Genomic DNA, 24303 nt, shown 5'->3' on the forward strand with positions numbered 1-24303 from the left:
TTTTGATTTCTATTCACTGTTGCCCCCTCCCAATTAAAGTATGTCACAGTCGCAGCCAATTATTATCTAAAGCTGGTTAAAATTGAAGTTATGTTGTTTTAAGGTGTATTAAATACTTGTTCATGTGCTCCTTTTGATCTACGAGCACCAGCCCCTCCACCGGTCTCTGCATGGCCCTGCTGAAACACAGCGTGGGTCGACAGAGCTCAATATTTTGTTGGGGTGTACAGTGTGCTGGAACATATTTCCTCCACACCCTTCTCACCTTTTTAACCCCTGACCCATTTTCATGCCTGATTATTGCTGTAACAAAAGTTTCAATATTTTTCTTTGTTTAATGTTACAAAAACTGGCAGTTGCGAGTGGGGTTGGACATCGAGCATTCAGCATCGATGAGACCCGGTTCTAACAGTCTGGTTCTCCGGGAAAAGTTCGAATTTTTAGATTTCGATTCTGTGTTTCGATGCCCTAACCGTCGAGTAGGAAAAAAATGCTGCCAAAAACCACAAAGAAGCCACAAGAAGCGCGTGTTTGGGCATTGCAACTTGATTTCAACCATGGACACGGTGTGGCGGCACTCAAAAGTTTGGTTTAACTTTACAAAAAAAAAAAAAAAAGACCAGTCACCTCAGTGCAACATTTGCAACACAACTACAGTATATCATGCAAAGGTGGCTGCACGACCAATTATGCATGAGTGCCATGTGCAAAACTAGCTGAGTGCTACGTAGTTGACAGGCTGCACCGTCAGAACCAGGTAAGTAAAACAATACATTTTGTCTGTCTTCTGCTTTTCCCGCAATCCGACCCCGGATTAAGCAGTAGATGATGGAAGGATGGATGGAAAATAGTAAGAGAATAAGTCGTATTATTATTACGGCGGGCTATAGTCGATATCATGTACCTGTATATAGAACTAGATGCAAAATGACCGACTGGGCGGTATTAGAACATATAAAGAGAACTAGATGCTGGCGTTAGTAAACAGCCACCATCTTAAAGCAGTAGACTCCTCCGTTAATTTCAACAGCCTTAAAAGGATTTTTGTTTTGGAATCTGTTGTGTTGCTTATTTAGAAAGAAGCAGCCATATGAAGCATTCGATTACTTTTTTCATGAACTCGTAGCAGTGAAAACATAGCATCACATCACAAAGCGTCCTAGCCAGACGCTCTCATTTCTTCGTCTCCACTTTATACGTACACACTACTACAGCGCCACTCACTGGCCTAACTGGTATTGTCACAACATAAACACTGCATGTGTCTGTAAACACAACAGAATCGGTTTTACAAATAAGGAAACATTATTTTGCCTCATCTAGATCAAATTATAATCAAGAGAAGAATTTATACTAATGCTTCGTTTTAGCTTCCAGCTAAGGTTAATGTATGGCAAAAGAATACAAGTAAATGTTTTTTCCACGAGATTCTGAAAAATAAACATCTTTGTGAAAGTGCACTCCTGTGGACAGAAACTTAATCACATTTGAGTTACAAGACTGATATTTATATACAAGTTAAAAATAACCCTGTGAGAAGTTCATATAATTAATTTCATATTAATTGTATTAAAAATAATTAATAATAAATTTAAAATTTATATAAATAATAATACATTTTAAATTTATATTAATAAATTTAAAAAAATTTGAAGACATTAATATAAACTAATACATTTTTAAACTATAGATTTTTTTGACCCTGCCTCTTAAAAAAAATCCAAATCGAGAATTGTTCGGAATCGGAACCGGAATAGTTCCATTTCAAACGATGCCCAACCCTAGTTATGAGGTGTGTGCAAACTTTTAGCCACAGTATCAATACTGTACTGTAGGTGTCTGAGCAGTCTCTTTGCAGATACCTTGACTAACCCCTGGCTCAATCTGCGATTCATCTGAATCACATCTGTTTTTGGTCTTAGCACGCATACTTTCAAGCCACAGTTGAACTCCATTAACTTTCCTGCCTCAGTCAGCATTCTAGTCGTTATTCATTTTGATCAAATGGGCTGTCACTTTTTCATTCACTTGTATTTGATTGTTTGAATGAATGTCACCAGGAATGGATTCCTTCACCAGGCAGCTAGAGGTTAGGAGATTAACTCTTTTGACTTTTCATAAGAAATCCAAATCTGTCTTTCTCGCTACTGTGGAGTTGCACATGCTGAAACATTTTTTCTTGATCCTTAGTGCTATAGCTTTGAACCTCATATATTTACCTTAATTTTCTGCACCATCCTCTGTTCATCCTGCTACATGCGCAAAACAATCTTTTTCGACCCCTCAACGACATTCTCATGTTTTTTTTCCTCTTTTCATCTCCTGTAGGAGAGTTTTGGCATGAGTCTCAGTAGGAGGTCATGTTTTCTCTGCAAGGCACGCCAGCAGGCAGTTCTGTGCTCGTGTCTTCTCCCTGTCTGCTGTCAAAATATCAGCATTTGGTTAACTTTTACCCATTGTTCCAGTCCTGCCCTACTGCCCCCCTCTTTTGTTCCCCTTTGCCTCCTCGTCACCGCAGTCTGCAGCAAACAATAGTTGCTTTAACCGGGACAAAATAACACTATGATGATAGAGAAAGAGGGGACAGGGGACAGGAATAATCTAATTAAAATTAATTACGAAACAAAAAAAACTCAGCACCGGTTTCTGGGGTAGTTTCTGACTGGTTGAGAGGGGTAGGTTTCCCTCCGTTTTGTGAGTTACACTGATGTGTGAATCCCCTGGCTGTTAAGTTTGTTAAAGGTGCACAATGTAGGATTTGCGCCTTCATTTATTCATGAAACGGCCATAATATTTCAATAGATATTAAAGAAACATGTTTTTTTGGAAATACTTCTAAAACGGTTCTCAATGGTTAAGCGGAGATTTTCCCATTTTAAAAGACAATTTGCATGTCGCAAATTTGTTTCGGTTTTGCTTCAGTGTTCATCATTGGCGCCAATCAAGAGAACAGGTTCCAGTCTTTCACCGGGTTGCCACAGCTCTGAACGTCATGTGAACTAAGGCTGCGCCAACTTTGACAGTCTGAATTATGTCTACCTCTCAGGAAAAAAATATCGTTATGAATCTCAAAGGATTCAAGACAACAAGAGAAGCAAAACAAGGATATGCATTAATTTGCCGTGGTTGTGCTACATTATTTAGGATGTGGATCAATTGACCGGGGCAAAGACAAAATCTTTACGTGTGTGTATATATTTAGTCAGTAATTTAAATTAAAATGGATCGAGCAATTATATTGTCTTTGTGGATGCTGTCAATGCATTACCAAATTACAGTATATATTTCTTTGCCAGTGTGCTTATACATTGAGAAAAGTAGCCCTCCCTCACTATGGTCATGGTGACATAAACTAACTTGGACCTTGTATCACAGATCTTTTAATCGTCATTACTACATTAATATTATTACATTGAAAACATCTTGCATGAAAATTAAAAATAAGATATACCTTCTGCATAGGACTCGTCGCTTGCCACTTCAAGTTCTTTTTCTGCAGGTTCTCCAATGTGAAGTTTTATTCTGGCAACCCGAAGGTGGAGGGCATTTTGTGCCAGTCAATATTTTTGATCTAGTTGCAGTACCATTTTTGGCCATCATTCCTACATTGTGTACTTTTACCGTGGCCACCATCTGTTAATGTTGGAAAATTGCTTTTAAAGTATTTACACATTTTTGCACCAATGAAAACTGAATGAGAACCATTAATCCAAAAATCTCACTCTATACAGAAAAAACCCCCAAAAACATCTCCCCTTTCCCAGATGAGTTAAGTTATCCGTCATATACATCGTCATACATACCACTTAATTCTCTCCTCTTCTTGTCTCTTTCAGAACAATGAGCCCTTAAATCCTGGTTTCCATGGATACGCTCCTCACAATCAGGTAAGAGTAGTAATTTTTTTTAAACAAAGGTTTATAGTGACACTTTTTAAATACATACATAATTTGCATAGAAAATGCATAACTTTTTAAAATGCAACTGTCCAAATGGTAAATTTTTCTTACTTGAGATCAATTACCGTAGTTGAGCATTTTTATTAAAGTTAGGTGTAGGTAGTAATATGTTCCTCAATCCTTTAATAGTTTTTTTTTTTTTTTTAACTGAGCAAGGCCATCCATTTAGTTGTATAGCAGGATTTACTTTCTAACTCCGCCAGGCTTTCTTTAATTTCCCGGCTGCGTCATCCGTTGGTAGCTCATAAAAAAGCCTCTCGGAGGAAAGGATGAAAGAACCAGCTTGCGATTGAGCTCCTATTTCAAAGTGTAGGCTCGTCACCCTCCACATGCAATACTGTTTCATATTGTTTCTTTTCCACTCCCCAATTTATTTTAAGCGTTTCTCCCATGAATATTGCTCGGCTCGCCATAATGACAGCCTTATGTGCTGCGTTGTGGAAGGCATTTTGACAATTTTCCTATCTTCTCCTGTGCAGCAGTGCACTTTCGGCAGCTCAGACTAGCTCAGTGCTTGAGCGGGGGATGAATCTCTGCGTATGCATTTGCAACTTCTATTTTGGTGGGCTAATAACAAAGAGCTTGTGTGTCCCCACCTTTATGCCTGAGAGCACACACTTTTTTTTTTGCAGTGTTTGGGTTGTAGCTTTCTGGCGGTGCCACAGGAGGGAAGTGTTGTTCTGTGAGATGCTTCTCCCCCAGAGACTTAGTCTGCACAGCCCATCATGGAAAATGTATCCTCCCATATATGCGTATTTTTTCCCCATCCCTTCATTATCCTTCTCTGCACTTAGCATCTCCTTTCTTGGAATACAGCTATCTTAGATTCCATGGCTAGGGCAAAAGAGCACGCGTAGAAGAATTTAACTGTCAAGTACAAAGTCTGCTTTAAGTATTTTATGTCGTTTTCTTTGTTTCCATTTGAACAACTTGTCTTTTGATTTTTTTCTGTAGTGTTCTCAAGTAAATTACGTGAATTAGAAAAGGCAGTATATGGGAAGAACTAGGAGATATAAAACTAACAGAAGCAAAGCATTTAAGATGACTTCCCTGCTGTTAGGCACCTATCATGAAAACACAGTTCAGGGAAGGTGTACTGTTTTTTATTGTACATTTTCCGTCATACCGTCCATAAGGTATTAGCTATTTTTTATGTCCCAAAAAAGTATAGAGAAATCCCTCGCTGATGGCTGGAGGAGGTGACATTCCTGAACTTTTTTTCCCCTATCAAATTAAACGAAATTGCTGGTATGGGAATACTTCGACTACAGAAAAGTTGCGACTAACGCTGCGACTTAGAGGAGGCGGGCCAACCGACATGTAAAACATTTTTGCGGAAGGTGGCTGCCGAGGAGGCAATAACTCCAATATGATTTCGCATTTATACAAAATTAAAGGTTAGTAAACGCTGTCATGAAAGTTTCCCACCAGCTACAAGAGTTAACTCCAGCATGTTTAAGTGTGTCTAGCGGTGGTAAGATGTTTTTTTTTTTCTCTCTGGCAACTGTCTGTGTTGGGAAAGAGAATGTGTGTATAATGTAAAGATGATAAGTGTCATACACACGTGCGTTTTATGGGAAATAATTCAGTTTTTTTTGTTCTGATGGCAATAATGTTGTGGCTGTTTTTTTTGTTTTTGTTTGTTTGTTTGTTTTTTTAAGCCCACATATCTCAAAGTAACACAATTTAGAGCTATAATTCCAGTACTGTGAAACAGGGATATTTTGGTGTAAGGTTATCATACCATCAGAATATCATAACGGCACATGCCTAGCCATAATCTTGAAGTTTAAAGGTCCACTATTAAGCAAGTATGGTGAAAAAAAACTAGCTAATTGTCTTTATATCACCCATGTCTGCTAGTAAGAAAGAGACATTCAATTAATATACAAAAATTATGCATTTTTGTCATCACAGGTAAAAGCTTTGTGTGTTAAGTGACTGCTTTCTAGAAGAGGTTTGGGATAATTGGTCGTAAGCTGAATGTTCACACTTCACTTGTTTTATAAAGGATTTACTACTCATTTATTCAACACACATTGTGCACAAATTATTATTTAGAATGCATATGTTGTAATCCAGGGGTTACCATGCAGAATTAAGATACTTTGTTTCCCGAACTTCATTGAATACTAAAATAATGAAAAATCATTTTTTTAATATTATTGTTATATATTAAAGTTGAATGCAGTTTATATTAGAGATGTGACCGAAAATTCCATGCCGAAAACCTTCTAAAATTTCGTTTTCGTTTAAAAGACCGAAAGTTTACTACCGAACAGTGTGAAGCACCATAGTCCTCTTGCGATGAGGCAATCAAAACACTGCGAGAAGCAAAGTTGCCTCTCGTCCTGTGTCACATGGAGTAGTGCGCATTTGAGCCCGTGTGTGAGTAGTTTGGAGTTTTATCAAGCGAGCAGTATACAAATAAAGTAGTATTTAAATGCATACATGTGCGTTTGCTGTGGTTTAGTACAATAACTTTATGGCACGACCACTTCCTCTTTTTGTCACATTTTTTTCAATCCCCCTCTGCCAGTCGCCGTTTAATCCGGCTGGGAGCAACTTCTCGATCGATCCCACTTGTTGCACAAGATAACGGCGAATCCTATTTTAAGGAGATGAGAGATTCTAATAGCCTTGTAAAGAGCTTTACTAGCTTTGATGATTTACTAGCTGTTGATGTTGTGAACTTCAGTTCCAGACCAATGTACATCGAGATCTCATTTATTTTAGCAACTGGAGGCGTGACACCCATTTTTCGAGTGTCCCAAACTTCCACGAAAGCACATTTATCAAGGTTTCGTCGGCCATGAAGCCGACCGAAAAAAAATGTTACGGCGACGGCTGCACCACTGCTATAAGACGCGTTCAGAGTTTGCCACAAAATGCTGCCTGCCGCCGCGAACGCATCCTCCCAAGGGGTTTCATTCTGCACCTTTCAAACAAAATTTCTCGAGCCTCGGGGGTCGTAGGACATTTTGTAAGATGTTTGCGCATTTGTGAGAAGAGACCATATTTTATTTCCACCTGATCTAAAAAAAAATTAAATAAAAAAAATAACAATAATAATAAAATAATAATTGAAAAAAAAAAAACATGAATTGTTTCCATGTGTATTATTCGGCCTTTTGGTTTCCAATTTTCAGCTTAGGCCAAGAATTTTGCTTTGGGTGCATCCCTAGTTTATATACAACACTTTCACTGATCCATGACTGACTGTTCTAGGGGAGAGCAGGGTTTCCCCTAGGATTTTTTGAAGCTGTGGTGGCGGTGGACTGCGTCCGAGTCTGACAACCCCATCATGTTGTGCCGCGGCGAATTTGTTTCATATCAGGACAAATAAGATTTTTTAAAATTATTTTTTAATTTTTTCATCATTCATTTTTTTCAAGAACCATAACAAAGACCTGTTTGCATCCTGCCTGGGTACACTTGATTTTCCTGGACTTTAAAAAAAAAAAAAAAAAAAAAAAAAGAGTGGGTATGGGGGGAATCGGCAATAGGTGGTCCATTTATAGTCAATGTGAGGAATGCTGCAAGATGGTTCCCCTGTTCCTGAAGTCTGTCTTCAACTACACAGAAATGGGACAAAAATGAGATCTAGGAAATGAAAACACTCAAGCATCTCAAACCCACATTGTACAGTCTGTACAATGTATAGTTGACCAAATGTCTTACTCAGTTCATTGAAGAAAAATCTCCCAGTTCACTGTTGAGATGGGCATTGTCAACGCAATGTCCGACGGTTGCCGTCAGCAGCACTCCCCATTAATCAGTCTGTGATGCCATCTTTGACATCGTGCTGACCTGGTCCATATTCTGAAACACATTCAATGGATTACCCATTTGGATTTTAATCAAATATGTTAAAATTTACATTAGCCAATGCATTTTCAGTTCAAACTGAGGTGTCTTTGTGGGAGTTACTTTTCTGATTGTTAGTACAAATTCATATAATGATTTGTTTCAATGAGATGAAAAATACTTCTTTAAATGCAAATATGCCATCTGTCTTGTAATTTTTTTTCCAGTAATGATTATGCCAGGTTATAGACAATGAACCTTTTTCAGTATCACAATCTAAGGTAAAGTAATTACAATTATGATTATTAAAAATGATAGGTGCACGATTGTAAACACTCACCTTGATTTTTGTGGTACAACCACGGCTTGAACTTTGCCATTTTTGTCCATGTTGGGTCCTAGCTAGATTTCCTGTTTGCTTTTTTGCTTACTTCTCCTACCCTGGACTGTGCGCCTTCCTGATCTGCATCTCTACGTGCTATCTCGTCTCATTCAGTTTTTGAAAACCTTCTCTTAACATTAAAAATAATACTACGCTTGCCATAACCATTTGGTTATTTCTACTCCTCCGAACGTGAGAGGTAATACATTCGCAACTGAACTGCACCTTACGTTCCGAAATATTTAATTTGCCTCAGATGCTAATTAAATATTTCGGAACGTGACGGTCTAAATCATCATAACAATTAGAGGTGTGCGAAATTTCCGATTCTTAGATTATTCACGATTCGGCCCTGGAAGATTCGAGAACGATTCACAAACATCCAAATTCCAATTATTGAAATATGTCAAGTAAAGCGGAAGCAAAACACACTCAGCGCGCCGCACAGTCTTTGGGACGCAATGAGGAACGGAGCGAGATTAGCTAAACCTCATGCTTTCATTACCCGGCCCCTCGGGTAATGCCAATGCTCAACTCACGGCTTTAGCTCAGCTCATACCGCGAGATAAAAAAAACAACGACATACCTGACTGCTGCCGACAGCTGCTACAAAGTACGTCCACATAATGTTACGGTAGATATCATATTTATATAGGACTAGGTGCAAAATAGACTCGGTGGCGTTAGCAGCACATGTACAGAACGCTAGATGCGGGCGTTAGTAAACGGCCGCCATCTTAAAGCAGTAGACTTCCCTGCAAGGCTGTTGTAGCGAACCTTTTTATCTAAAATACTCCTAAATCGGTAAAATATTGACTTGAATCTACCTTTAAAATAGTTTCAAAACTTTCACATGTTGAAAGTAGACAAAAGGGAAATTATGGAATAACGGGAGCAATTTTAGCAACTTTAACAGTTGATTCACAACATTAAATTAATTGAATGTAGTTTAAAGCTGCGGATACAGAATGGGGATTTGAGTATATTATTGTTTTTAACTGTTTACGTGATACTGAAAGTCATTTATTTAAGCCTGTGAGGTTTTTTTTTTTTTTTTAAACAGTTTTTGTAACTAATGTACAAAACATTAAAAGCAGCTAATAGTGGGGTGGGGGGTGGGGTGGGGGGTGGGGTGGGGGTCATCAATAATCGATTTATAATCGAATCGTAGCCTCTGAATCGTAATCGAATCGTTAGGTGCCCAAAGATTCCCACCTCGAATAACAATAATGGTCACTTTGTTAGCGGACCCTCGTCCTCAGGAACTTTTCTCTTTCCAAAATACAGTACTTCAGTCACAACGAGTGATGTCAGCACCGAACAAATGCTATGCTAGGAGTAGGACGCGACCGATTCGGGTCAAAAACACATATTGAACATAAACATTACGTCAATGTCAGTATATCAAGGTCGTTTTCACGGTCCTAAACCAGAAGTACATTCAATAACTTCAAATGCCTTTCTGTGGTTATGTCTTCCGATTTCCATCTCTGCGCGGAGCCGACGTACCAGCCGCAAGCTTTCAGTAGAACTGATACACTCAAAATAAAGCGTGTAACGGAACAATTTGTATTTTACGTGCAATTTTGCAAGACTTATGGTAAATCGTGCGTACAAATGAGCTTCATACAGTGCCTTGCAAAAGTATTCGGCCCCCTTGAATCTTGCAACCTTTCGCCACATTTCAGGCTTCAAACATAAAGATATGAAATTTAATTTTTTTGTCAAGAATCAGCAACAAGTGGGACACAACCGTGAAGTGGAACAACATTAAAAAAGTTTAAATTGTCCAATAGATTTTGTTCCACTTCACGATTGTGTCCCACTTGTTGTTGATTCTTGACAAAAAATTAAAATTTTATATCTTTGTTTGAAGCCTGAAATGTCGCGAAAGGTTGCAAGGTTCAAGGGAGCCAAATACTTTTGCAAGGCACTGTATATTCATTTAGAAGTCATGTTAAACTATACAAATTAAAAATTAGAATGGATCTTTAAATCTTTTTTTTTTTAAAAACGCATTTGCAAGGTGTGGTGGCTTTTGTTTTGGTGTGGCGGCCCGCCACGATAATTACTGTGTAGGGGAAACGCTGGAGAGGACTATGGTTGTTCTGCAAGTCACCATTGATAGATGGACAAAGATGTATTTGGATTTTATAAAATAATTTTGTATGAATGAAGTAAAATTTGATCATTTCACAGCACCCTGGTTGTGAGTCGCTAAGATCTTTCATCGCACATTACTTGTTGGTGACCAATAAATAACATTTTCCCAACATAACTGGGTGGTCATGAACTTAGACAATGTTTACTTGTTTAGTCTTATAAAAGCACAGCCTATTGGCTAACTGTGGATGGTGTTTGTTGAGGAAAGCCTTTGTCAGCTGATTTTACTTGATTCTGTGTGCCAACGAAGGTTCAATAGCATATGATCATAGCACATCGCTGTGTACATATTGTGCATGTGTTTGAGTGTTTATCGCAAAATTCAGTTCATGTGCTTAATCTTCAGCTCATCCCCTCATTCATTCTCATCCTCTTCACTTACAGCCCTAATCCTGTCATCCCTCACTCTTTCTTTTCACTCAGCCCCTTTATCCATTTATCTCTTCATCCTGTTATCTGTCGCTCACATCCACTGGTCCATTGTCCTTGCCCCCACTCTGGACAACTCCCTCCCGATGCTCCTTTCCCCCACCAACTCCTACTCTGAGCCCGCCCTTACTCATTCCCTCTGGACTCAGTTCCAGCCAGACTCAGCAGATGTCTAAAAGCTTGGCATCAGGGATTCTTTCCGCAGTGCTTCTTACCTTGCACATGGTGCACGTGCAGAAAATTGCATTCTCCTCTCTGCAACAATACGCTGTTTGGATATGTGGAGCCACGTCTAGAATAATCATACATACATAGCATTATAATAAAGATAATTATAAGGTTTGTGTTTATAGTCGTGGCATTCACTCCTTATTGCAAGACTTCCAACTATGTTTTGAAGGCAGCGGCTGTAGAAGATGGAGAACTTGGATCTTACCCACAAAGCTTGGTCTTTTCAGATTGCCCTAGTAGCTAGCTACTGCTGTTCTTTTTGGAGCCGAAGAGCTGTCATGCAATAAATAAATCATCTAAAAAAGCTGCAATGCAGTGGGGGTCGCCTTCTGTACTCTCACACCAGTCTGAATTGAAGAAAGCCTTTTCTTCACTCCCGTTTCCTTTTCACTCAGGGACTGGGAACACTGCAGTGAATCCTTTCTGATTCAAACCCAGTGAAGATTTAGCTGGCTTCATGGATATTCTATTCGATTGGAGAGACTGAGACTGAGAAGGAGGTGAAGTTTAAAAGAGAGGCGGGAACTGGGGAAGAGCAGGACGTGTAACGTGAGCGAGTGAATGATAGACAGACACAGAAAAGGGCGAGAGAGCAATAGGAGGAGAGGAGAGACTGACTGTCAGGAAGGCAAAGACGCTTAGGCCTGAAGGGATCAGAGCAGCAGAGCAGGCTGGTGAGACGCCGAAAAAGAGCCAGACAGTGACAGGCAGTTGAGGCTTGTTTGGAAGAAGCGACACAGCAAGGGAAGGGAGGAGTTGACGAGGGAGAATTTGAATGTGCATGACGGATGCGGACTGAAGACGTTGTCAGCTCATGGTCGTGGAGCCCAGGCCGAAGAGCGGAGGAGCAGGGAGGGGGGAAGAGACGTACCAGGAAAAAGAGACAAGAAAGACCGTGAAAGTGGAGAGCTGGCCAAGATTTGTTGTACCAGATCAGACCATGATGGGGGTCTACTACCAAACCACACTTCTGGTAAGCTCTTAAACACAGCCTAGCAACTTAGTGTTGAGACCGGAAGTGTGAAACGAATGTGTGTTCTCATACAAACAGTAACCAAGGGCACTGGAAATGTCTGTATAAAATCATCATACTTGACAAGGAGCTGCTCTCATGTTTGATAATTTTCTGTAACATCTTAATATACCTTTGATCATGCATATACAGTATATCACCCATTTAAGATTTAGAGATTGAAAGGAGCACAGCTCTATATTTATTAGCAACATTGTTGCATACTATGTTTTTACAGTTGATTGCAGTTGCACGCCTGACTGCTATTAAATGTCTGTTTCTGTGCTCCGTAGCAGATAGACTGGCTAGGGATTAGAGCTGTATACAGGCTCTGTTTAAGCATGTTATCGTCGCTGTTTGAGTTCTTTATTGGTCCTGTGTAGGGTAAAACGAGGCAGCAAAATTTGCTTAAATGGTTTGTGTTGACAAGCATGAACCATTGGTATGACTGCACACAGTGTCATGTACAGTATACTGTTTGTCTCATGTGATGTAATGTGCTTACATTCTGGTTAAGCAATCCCACCTCATCAACAAAGATGTCTATGCATCTTAATCTCCAGTGTCTTTGGATTGATGCTGACAGGTGCCAAGACCCGGTTGTTCTGACACATTTTCATTGCAGAGAGAACACACATTTAATGTATCATCTGAGAGGTTTAAAAAAAAAAAAAAAAGAAAGAAAAAAAAAAACTCTTTTGCAACTGTAGGTTGTGAAAACATTTTCAGTCGCCATCCTTTAGAAATCATTGTCTTTTTATTTTTATTTTATTTTTTAATTGAACATATATCACTGCTTTCATTCTTGGACATTTTCTCTCAATTTTTAAAAATCTTTTTCTGATGCTTGGCAGCATTTCTTCAATCGATTCCTAGTAGTCTAACATTGAATCTGAGTGACATCCACAAGAGGGAAAAACTGAACGAGTCTTTCATATTAGGTTTGGATATTTGACAAACAACAGATAAATTAATTCCATGGTGCCTAACTCGTGGGCTAAAAGAGTACAAGTACAGTCTAAATCACACTCAGCAGGAGCATTTGAAAAATATGTCTTCTGTAGAGTGGATAATCAAACTGGATGTGTGAGTTACTTATCAATCGGCTACTGATTGAAATTCTGATGCTTCCCTTTTTCAGTGTCCAATATAATTAAGACATCTGTAGTTAGATATTGAAGAGTGCAATATTATTTCCATCAAGTTATTAAAAAAAACTTGTGGCTGGTATTTCTGAAACATCTGTGCTTAACCAATTTTAAGTATACAATGCATTCCTAATAATCAAGTTGACTCTTTGGTCACATCAATCTTAACTAGGGGTGTGCCATCTAAGGCACCTCACGATTTGATTCGATTACGATTCAGAGTGCTAAGATTCAATTATTGAACGATTACCTTCACGGTATAAACAATGATCACGATTTTCGATGCATTTTCCCCCTTCCTTTCAGGATTTCTTTTTTCTTACTTTGTGGCTACTTTTATGTAAGGTATATTTGCCAGTATTCATTAATTAAAGCAGCAAAACATATTTATGTCCGTTGCGTTTTATTTCTAATCACCTAATGATCCAGTAGGAACAATGGAAACATGCCTATACAACACAAAGCTGACTTTAAGCTGCTCTTTTTCACAAGAAGGTGAAAATACATTACCTGTTTCAAAGGCAGTACCTATTTCTCTCAATAATACAATAAAATTTACACTGGTGGAACAAATTTCACATTTTCTGGAAAAAACATGAAGAGCCTTTAGAAATAAAAGACCTCTTTTATCCAATATACTTTGTTTTCACAGATTCCTGTGCTATTTCGCATGTTTTTAAGTCTTAGCGCTGTACTTAATCCCAGTTTTACATGTTCTGCATCTGCATATGGAGTAACTTTTGTACACCAAAGAAAAACGCACAAATGGACATGGAAATACATTTTAGCAAATTCGCTTACTAGCCTAACGCTCGGCGCTAACTGTTAACATCTCAAAAACAACAATAAAGGCTAAACAGTACAAGAAGGTTAGTCTACTCACCTCTTATAGACGCACACGGGACTTAGCAACAAACTCGGGACGTTTTTCAATTAACATGACTTGAAACTATTGCTAGACAACTGAAAGGCAAGCAGCAGTGAACTATCTCTCTTCCCCTCTCGCTCTAAAAAATAACTTATGCACACAAGAGGACCCAAAGTGCAATGACCCGGAGTTTGCCTCTCTCATACTCAATTTATTTTTGAGTCTTTTGTACAGGAGTAAATCAGTAACTTCCGCTGTCGCCATCCTCACATTGTGCGCCCCTTAACGTGTCCGGGCGGCAGACATGTCTTGAATTTCGTTCCGCTGGCAGCGGCTGTCATTAGGTTATTAGGGAAGATCATCGTTTTTGTACATTTATGAATCGTAATCGATTTGTCTTGTGTCGAATCTCGATTAATCTAATAATCCATGAATTGGCACACCGCCAATCTTAACCTTCATGTCTGTCAAGCAATTATGTGACAAGGTACATCATGTTTTTAATTGCATTTCCCAATTTAGGGTCCTTATTACCAGTGTTGTTAATAACGGCGTTAGAATTTAACGGCGTTACTAACGGCGTTATTTTTTTCATTAGTGAGTAATCTAATGAATTACTTTTCTCATCTTGGCAACGCAGTTACCATTTCTGAGGCAGGAAAGGCGTGCGTTACGATGTTGGTTGACTGACGCGAGAAAAGTCAGAAAAAGATGGACTCACGGAGACGAGAGAGCAGAGCAGGAGTGTGGAGGAGGCAAGGGAGTGTGACGCCGTTGCAAAAGCGATGCTACTATGCTAGGTGGCTCCAATAATACCTGACTGTAGCAGATAGCCAACAAACTATGCCCACATGATGCTTCGGTCGATATCACATACTGTATATACAGAACTAGATGCAGATGACAGACACGGCGGCATTAGCAACATGTATAATAAAGAACTAGATACGTTAGTAAACAGCCGCCATCTTAAAGCAGACTTCTCTGGAAGGCTCTGTTCTAGAGAACCTTCCTAGCGAACCTAAGTAACTTTTGATCTAAAATGCTCCTAAATCGACAAAACTTAACTTAAATCTATCTTTAAATGATGAAAGTGTTTTAAAACTTATACATGTCGAAAATAGAAGGGAACTACTGCAATAACGGGAGCAATTTTAACAACTTTAACGGTTGATTCACAACATTAAATGACTTCCACACATAGCAAAGGTTACTAATTATTGCAATATCCGCAATATCCCTGTGTCTAGTTAAGTTTAGGGTAAAGAATTGGGCTAGGGCCAATTGTCCCAAAAACCCTTTAAACTTCACATTGTGTGACCTGTTTTGTTTTTGTTTTTGTTTTTGATTAAAAAAAAAAAAAAAAACATGAAAATTATCACCAGTTACTTTGCCAAGTAACTAATTATTCTTACATTCAGGTAACTGAGTTACTAGCGCAATTACCTTTTGGGAGAAGTAATTTGTAACTGTAATTAATTTTTGAAACTAAGATTAACAACACTGCTTATTACATTTCAGTAGCCGTCTGTCAGACTAAGCTTCAGTACATATACAGAAAAAAAGAAAACACATTTGAAGACAGGTAATTTTTGCCCTTGTACATTTTCATAAGAAGAATTGAATTAAAGACGTTGTAGTTTGTACCCAGTCATAATCCCCACCTGCACCGGCAGTTAGTGATTGATGAATGAGTTTTGCTGAACATTGCGATTAACAGCACCTATAAATCTGTGATGAATATAGACGAAATGAAGTTTGAACTCGCGTTTATTTTTCCTTGACTTTTTACCTTTGTACCAGAGGGTGGTAATGGTGAAACGGTGACATGATGCTGTTAAATCTTTTCATCATCCCATACATAGATATTGTTCGCTTGTAAATGGCAGTTTTGACTTCTGTCGAGTTCTAATGTTTCGCACTTAATATATAATATGATTATTGTATAATTTTCTGTTCTGAATTTCTTTCCTGTCAAGGAAGAGCTGTCAATTCCAAGGGTGGGCCAATGAACAGCGGATGTACTTCTAAGGAACCTCTAATGCATAGCCCTCAGTCAGCAAGGATCACAAGAGGGCTTCTCTACTCAATCGTCCATTTAAGGAGATGGGCAGTAGCCTTTACTTAGATGGACATTACAATGAATGGGTTTTGAGTGGCTGGGTGGATCAGTACTGTACTTGGGAATGGAGGGAAAGAAAGGGGTGGAGTGTATTTCTCTAGTCACTGTAATATAAACGAGTTAATGGAAAAGAGTTGAATTTTCTTCCCCCCAGATCTCTCCCATGGAACTTTGGGCAAAGTAACAGGAATGGGAATTGTTTGATAAGTTGTTGTCGGGAGCTAGCTCCCACATTCAGAATCTTTGGCTAGTGTATACTTCACTGTGGCTCAGCAGACAGGTCAGCAGACTATCATTAGAGTCATGCTTGAAAAGTTTCCTGTGAAAGACAGATTTTCCCTCCCTCATCTGCTCTGTGTATGGGAAAACATATGGTGTCTCAGGTAAAACAAATGGGCTTCTATTGTGTGTACATGAGGCGGGAAGGAAAATATAATCACATATATTACTATGGAGCTTCTTAAAATGTCTGCTGATGCAGTACATTACATGCTTTGCTGTACTTAACCAACAGCCTCATTGTTTGCGCAATGTAAACTGAAACCCGACCTATCTCCATTAGAGCATCAGTTTCCCCCCATAATTCATTTCCCTCACCTTTTTAAAAACTTTTTTTCCATCATGTAACTCGGTCAACTTTAAACTATAAAGAGATACTTTACAACTAGCAGGAAAATGTACTTTCTTTGTTTTTTTGTGCAGTGCACGTTATCTATAGCAAGTACATTTTGCATTGGGGTCCTGAAATATATATATAGATAGAGCATAAAGAAGAGGGAGAGAACATATTTACCTAGCAGACTGTTTAGTACAAATAACTTTGCTTGAATATGGATATAAAAATACAGCTTGCGAATAGGCATGTGCTGTTATGAGGTTCTGACGGTGTGATAACTGTAAGCCAAAATATCACGGTGTCATGGTACTGCAATAACCACTCTAAAGTGTTACTTTGAGATATCTGGGTTAAAAAAAACTTTTTTTTCATTTAACAGGAGCCAAAACCAAGAGCTCAACATTATTACCATCAGAACAAAAATAATTGAATTATTTTCCATAAAAAGCACATGTGTACGACTCGTATCGTGTTTACATTATACCCATACTCTTTCTCAACACAGACAGATGCCACAGAGAAAAAAAAACAAAAAACACGTTTTACCACCGCTAGACACTAAACACGCTGGAGTTAACTCACTTCGCTGGTGGGAAACGTTCATGACAGTGTTTACTAACCTTTGATTTTGTCTAAATGCGAAATCATATTGGAGGTATTGCCTCCTCGGCAGCCACCGTCCGCAAACATGTTTTACATGTCGGTTGGCCCTCCACCTCTAAGTCGCGGCCGTCTGTAACTTTTCTTTAGCCGAAGTATTCCCATACCAGCGATTTCGTTTTCGTCGTGGGGGGAAAAAGTTCAGGAGTTTCACCTCTTCCAACCATCGTGTTGCACAGCTGACACACTGACACTGAGCCGCAATGAGTAGAGGAGGTTGAACTTTGTGGCTGCAAGCGAGGGATTTCTCCCTGCATTTTTGGGACATAAAAGATCGCTAATACCGGTACCTTAGGGACGGTATGACACAAAATTTTTGTGGTTTTGAAACCGTGACATTTTCATACCATGATATACCTTGAAACCGGTAATCGGCACATGTCTCCTTGTGAACTTTGCTCCTATTGTTGTTGGTTGCTTACATTTTCTGTCTATTTAGATCCCTGATCCAATTCTCAGGCAGGCTGATTATTAGTTTACCAGCTCAGTCTAACTAAAAGGTTATTCCACATTATTTGGCAAGTCACTTAAAAAAATAAATAAAAATAGGCACTATTTCTTTATTCATTTAAAAATCAAAACAGACATGATTTACGAAACACTTATAGAGCAAAATTTCTGTTTGGAAAATGAATAGCATTAGGAGAACAGCTGTTAAAAAGCCATTGATGTACAAGCAGGTATTTGACTCTACTGGGGGGATTTTGGAGTCCCAAGAACCATTTGAAGCCAGGATCCTCCTAAGATTTACATTCATGCCTGAAGCTGTATTTCAGCAATCCCTAACCAGTCTCACACAAAGAAAGGCTCTCTTTGGGCTTAAATACGTATATGCTTTAATTCATGTTCAAAAGTCATTTCATGCTACCTAGATGGTCCATAATATGTGGAATTCCGGATGGTAAGTATCCCAACAAATCATCAAAGAGATGGCAGTGATTTTTGGAATTGGAACTATGGGGATAAAGATAGTACACCCATTTTAAGTTCCATCAAAGTGTCAAAATGACCTCTGGAAAAAAATGTGGAGCCTCCAACTTGCCATTTTCTGCAATGGCACAGTAAAATAATTTTTATCTTGACAAGATAACACACCAACCAATGCTGTAAAGGATACTACTGAGACTTGGTATTAAAGGTTGAAAATAGAATATGATATTGTTTTGTGCTCCCTAATGTTTGCTGCAGTGAATAGCTTGTAGTCAAACTTTTATTTAATCAAAACTTAATTGTGAAGTGTGTTTTAACTGAAAGTCCAAGTTTAAAACCACATTTACAATAAAGAAACCCACGTTCTTGTCTTTGCCAATGCTTGTTATCTTGTACCTGATGCATTTGACCTATACAATATCCAAACTAATAAAAGCAGCAGTTTCTTGCAACTCAAGCAATCTTCTTCTGTATTAGGAAATCAACCACCCCAAAATATGTCGCTTGGAGCCAATCCTATCTATGGCAAACTGAGTAGGTACAATGCAGGGGAAAGGGAGTGATGTCCTCTAATAGTTTATAGTTGCTGCTAGGCTCCTTTTTCACTGAACATTTTCTCAAGGAGTAGCTTAAAAAAAAAAGTGCCAGACGATTTCGAAAATTTTGACTGTTCTTTCAACTGGATTCCACTTGACGATTTCTCATTGTTGGCAATGAAAGAGCGAAGCATGTGATCAGCTAAGACAAATAGAGGTTTTACTTTAGAATGCTTCTTCATCGCTTAGTACAGCTCAATCTTTTAAGCGTGAAAACACCAACACTGTATTTGGTGCAGATGGGTCAGAAGCCTCAGCTGGCTTTTAACGGCCTCTGTGGCTGCGGCAAAACTGAGCAATCAGGGTAGAAAGAAAAAGACATTTATGGCAAAACATTTTAGTTACGGTAATTAAAACTCTTCCTAGAAACGACGTGTTTCTAGGCGTCACCCAAGCCCATAGCAGTGAGCAGAACAGGGGACAATGTTGCTTGATACGCTGTTTGGAACGGCATCACCTCATATCCGCTTTTGTGTCTTACTTTCAGTGTATCCAATCATTTTATGGCTTCCTACCCAGCCAGTTTTTCTTCCTATGCCTTGGTGTTGTGTGTTTCGAAATAATATGAGCAAGCAATATTGCTGTCACCACCCACAAACAAATTCAAGATACAATTGGTGTGCCCCAACAGCAGCATGACTATAAAGTCTGTGTAGATTTTATTGTTGGTGGTATCTAGAGGTGGGAATCTTTGGGGACCTAACAATTCGATCACGATTATGATTCAGAGGGTATGATTTGATTATAAATGATTATTGATGACATCTCCCCCCTCTAAGCTATTAGCTGCTTTTAATATTTCGTACATTAGTTGCAAAAATTGTACAAAAAGCCCCTCAGGCTTAAATAAACGACTATTTCAGTATCAAGTTAACGGTTCAAAACGGTAAATAAAATACTCAAGTTCCCATTCTGTATCAGCAGTTTTAAACTACATTAAATGAATTTAACGTTGTGAATCAACTGTTAAAGTTGTTAAAATTGCTCATGTTATTCCATAATTTCCCTTCTGTCTACTTTCAACATGTGAAAGTTTTAAAACTGTTTTAATGATAGATTCAAGTCAAGATTTTGCCGATTTAGGAGTATTTTAGATACAAAGTTACTGAGGTTCACTAGGAAGGTGCACTACAACAGAGCCTTTCTGAGAAGTTTACTGCTCTAAAATGGCGGCTCTTTACTAACGCTACCGAGTCTGTCATTTCGCATGTAGTTCTATATGCATGAGATATCTAGGCGAGGAAGGTTCACTACAACAGCCTTCCAGGGAAGTCTGCCGCTTTAAGATGGCGGCTGTTTACTAACGCCGGCAGGTTTGTCATTTCGCATCACGTTTCCTATACATGTGCTGCTAACGCCGCAGAGTCTGTCTTTTTGCATCTAGTTCTTTTTACATGTGATATGTACCGTAGTATTATGTGGGCGCTGTTTATAACGGCTGTCGGCAGCAGTCAGGTATTATTGTATTTTTATCTAGCGGCATGAGTTGAGCCAGAGCTGTGAGTTGAGCTTTGTCATTACCCAGGGAATGACAAGCATGATGTTTACTCTTGGTCCGTTCCTCATTGCATCCCGAAGACATTGCTGACTGTTTTAGTTCCCCTTTACTTGACATATTTCAATAAACAAAATTTGGATATTTGTGAATCGTTCTCGAATCTTCCACGGCAGAATCGCGAATAATCTAAGAATCGGAAATTTCGCACACCTCTAATTTTATTGTTGCATTACTGGCAAGAAAAAGCTGTTGTAGTCAACAAATCTGGCCCAAGACACATCTATTAGTGTTTACTGACTACTGTAGTCTAGTATTGACAACTTCAGCATCAGTGTCTTAAAATTTGTTATGAATAACTTGTTTGATTATATTTATTTTTTTGTGTGCATCATTATATCTTTGAATTTCAAAACGCGTATTGAATTTTCATACCCTCAATAATGCATGTGTTGTAAATATTTCATGGCTGGTTAGCTGAAAACGAGCCTGTTAGAGAAATGCAGGTAAAAGAAGGGGGGAGGGCAGAAATGGATTGGGCGGGTGTAATGACGATATAACAGAAAAAAAAACATTTTCAACATGTGCATTGACAATTTTTTCCTTTTTCTTTTCTATTGCTGTAGGGGTCTCAGGATTCAACAGGCGCACAGGATGGTTTGGTGGCCCCACCCTTCTCAGCGTTCCCTCCTCCACCCCCTCCCCAGAATGGGATAGCCGGGACAGAATTTGGCTCGGGGGCTATGTTTGGCGCAGGGGGTCAAGGTACAGCTGAGGTAGGCGCTGGTGCTAATGCGGACACCACCAGTACCACCATCAACAACAATGTAAGCATTGTGTGGTGCTTAATAGTTTCCTGGTCCACTGTCAAGCCTCACATTTATCTGCCTGCGTGGAATCTGTTTCGGAATACACGGATAATTACCTCTTAATTGCTTATTTTCCCTTATCTATTTACTGTATTTTCAAACGTCAAAATAACAACTGGTTGCGAAATTGAAACTACTGATTTTTCCCAATGCCTCTTCATTCTCCGTCTTATATCACAGGGTAAGACTGAGGAAACATCCCAGGGGGAGACGGCTGTCCAGTGTGGTATGGGAGGACCAGCAGCAGGAGGATCTGGTGGAGATTCGCCAGAGGCCAAAGGAACCCCCAAACGCCTCCATGTTTCAAACATCCCATTCCGCTTCCGTGACCCGGATCTCAGACAGATGTTTGGGGTAAGAATATGGCAACAGTTTAACTAAGTTTAAATTTCATTATATTATGCACATACTAGGGATGTCCCGATCCAGGTTTTTGCACTTCCGATCCGATACCGATATTGTTTTGCACTTCCGATCCGATACCGATACTGGCCGATACCGGCCTATCTGAGCATGTGTTGAAGTTTAAAGTTATTTAGCCTCCTTACTTAGTTGTCAGACTCATGTTGAAAAAGGTTTTAGTACTCTTGATACCAACTAGCCAGCTGAATTAGGTGAGTTTGAATAACACACAACGGTTGGTAACAAGAAACTGACCGTTTTATTCAGTGACAAACACAAAACATTATAAATAACAAACAGAAATGGCATAGTCAGTCAGTAAAATGTGCAAATAATATTGTAAACTGTCTTAAAAAAGCAAAACACACAAACATCCTCAGTGGAAAATCCTACAAACCCCCCCAAGCTATTCGATGCTTTTAATGTTTCGTGCATTAATTACAAAAATTGTATAAAAAGCCTCTCAGGTTTAAATAAACGACTATTTCAGTATCAAGTTAACATTTTAAAATCGTAAATAAAATACTCAAGTCCCCATTCTGTATCAGCAGCTTTAAACTACATTCAATTCATTTAATTTTGTGAATCAACTGTTAAAGTTGTTAACATTGCTCCCGTTATTCCATAATTTCCCTTCTGTCTACTTTCGACATGTGAAAGTTTTATAACTGTTTTGAAGATAGATTCAAGTCATGATTTTGCCGATTTAGGAGTATTTTAGATAAAAAGTTAATTAGGTTCGCTTGGAAGGTTCACAACAGCCTACTAGGGAAGTCTCCTGCTTTAAGATGGCGGCTGTTAACTAATGCAACTAGTTTTCAATACTTCAATGTTGCTAACGCCGTCGAGTCTGTCATTTTGCATCTAGTTCTATATACATATGATATCTATTATCTACAGTAAAACAATGTTGACGTAGTTTGTAGCGACTGTCAGCAGCAGTCAGGTAGTCTTGTGTTTTTTATCCAGCGGCATGAGTTGAGCTAAAGCCGTGAGTTAAGCATTGGCATTACCCGGGTCTATGACAAGCATGATGTTTACTCTTGGGACGCAATGCGGTCCGTTTGTCATTGCGTTCCGAAGACCCCGCTGTGTATTAGTTCTGCCTTACTTGACATATTTCAATAATCGGAATTTGGATGTCTGTGAATCGTTATCGAATCTTCCACGGCCGAATCGCTCAAGGATGTAATGACGGCTGGGCATGTTGTACCGTGGTTCTAAGTGTTGGATGGTGCGTCTTTAATCACGAGAGATAATGGCTCGTCATCCAGAATGAATTCTTCGGCAATGACTCTTGTTATTCCCTGGGCTTTGGGACACTCGAGTGCCAGTTTGTCACGCATAGCAAATGTTTCTGCCAGTGTTAGTTGCGTAGGACCTTTCTTTTTGTCTTCGGTTTTCTTAACATACTTCTTATATTGTTTGTGGTGGTATTTCGCTAAATGCTTGATTAGGTTGGTTGTATTAAAACTTCTTACAGCTTTACCACCACGCTTGACTTTATTGTGGCATATGTAGCACTCTGCCTCTTCGCCTTTGTCGTCCTTTAAGGTGAAATGATCCCATACAGCTGACATTTTTACCGATAAAGTCTCTCGGTAAATTGTGAGACGGTAATGTAAATGTAGTGTGTTGAAGGTGTGCCGTAAAATGCGGACCGGATTTTAGGGAAACCAAAGCAAAAGCGGGAATGGATTATGTAAATCGGTGCGCTGGAAAACCCGGACCAGACTTTTAAAAAAAACTGGATCGGAAGTCTGGATCGGAATTTTTCCGTGTTGGCCGATCCGATACCGATGCACATTTTTTTGCCCATATCGGCGTACGATCCGATCCAAATATTGGATCGGGACATCTCTAGCACATACAGTATAACATATCTAAGAATAGAGTGGCGTGCCTGAAAAAATTAAACTGAACTAGTTTATTGTCAGTATTTTAGAAAATACTTTTTTTCAATTTTATATTTGTTTTTTTTTTCCCCACTGTCAATCTTTTGGATTTGTATATCTGTGTGTGTTTTGAATAAGCTTGATTGCATGTATATACATTTGATAAGGTGATGGGGGCTATACCTAACCTCACAAAGAGATATCCTCCAAATCCTGTTTGTGTTAGATGTTATACGTATGTTATACGTATGTTCACCACCTGTTTTTAACATAGTATGTAGAAAGAACAAAAACGCTGATTATCAAATCTAAACTATTCAGTCTTTTTTTTTCTATTTAATGTTTATCATAATAAGTTGAAAATATTAACAAAATTTAAAATGTTTCGTTGAGCATGTTTGGTTGTCAATGGGACATCATCAATATTACAAATTTTGACAAAAAATGTTGGGATTTTTTTGTTTATGGGTCCAAAATTATATAATTGGTCTGTGAAAAAACAACAGCTTGGACATAAAGGTTATGGTGTCCTGAAAAATGGACCCAACCAGGCTTTTGTGAACAATTTTTCCTTTGAAATATAAAGGCAACATCAAAGGCATGCAAATTCGGCCTAAATAGGCCCGGGTGTTAAAGGGTTAAAATATGAGCCGTCACAATTTAGAGTTAGGGTATAGAATATGGACCCTGACACATATTTACATTGTTGTATACATTGA

The 24303-nt window shown here is 38.8% G+C and overlaps 1 protein-coding gene across 4 annotated transcripts in view; it reads left to right on the top strand.

The window, feature by feature from the left end:
• LOC130931798 (RNA binding protein fox-1 homolog 2-like) overlaps positions 1–24303 on the top strand; it is a 76701-nt gene that overhangs the window by 24717 nt on the left and 27681 nt on the right. For 2 of the 4 annotated variants that reach the window (XM_057860868.1, XM_057860869.1), the window contains exons 2-4: positions 3837–3887; positions 21045–21245; positions 21468–21641. In XM_057860868.1, coding sequence (XP_057716851.1) covers positions 3837–3887; positions 21045–21245; positions 21468–21641 — 426 coding nt within the window. Of the gene's footprint in view, positions 1–3836; positions 3888–10060; positions 11945–21044; positions 21246–21467; positions 21642–24303 lie in introns of those variants that run through there. The other 2 variants (XM_057860871.1, XM_057860872.1) reach the window with 2 other exon arrangements.

This window comes from Corythoichthys intestinalis, chromosome 16 (genome assembly GCF_030265065.1).
Source record: "Corythoichthys intestinalis isolate RoL2023-P3 chromosome 16, ASM3026506v1, whole genome shotgun sequence".
NCBI classification, from domain to species: Eukaryota; Metazoa; Chordata; class Actinopteri; order Syngnathiformes; family Syngnathidae; genus Corythoichthys; species Corythoichthys intestinalis.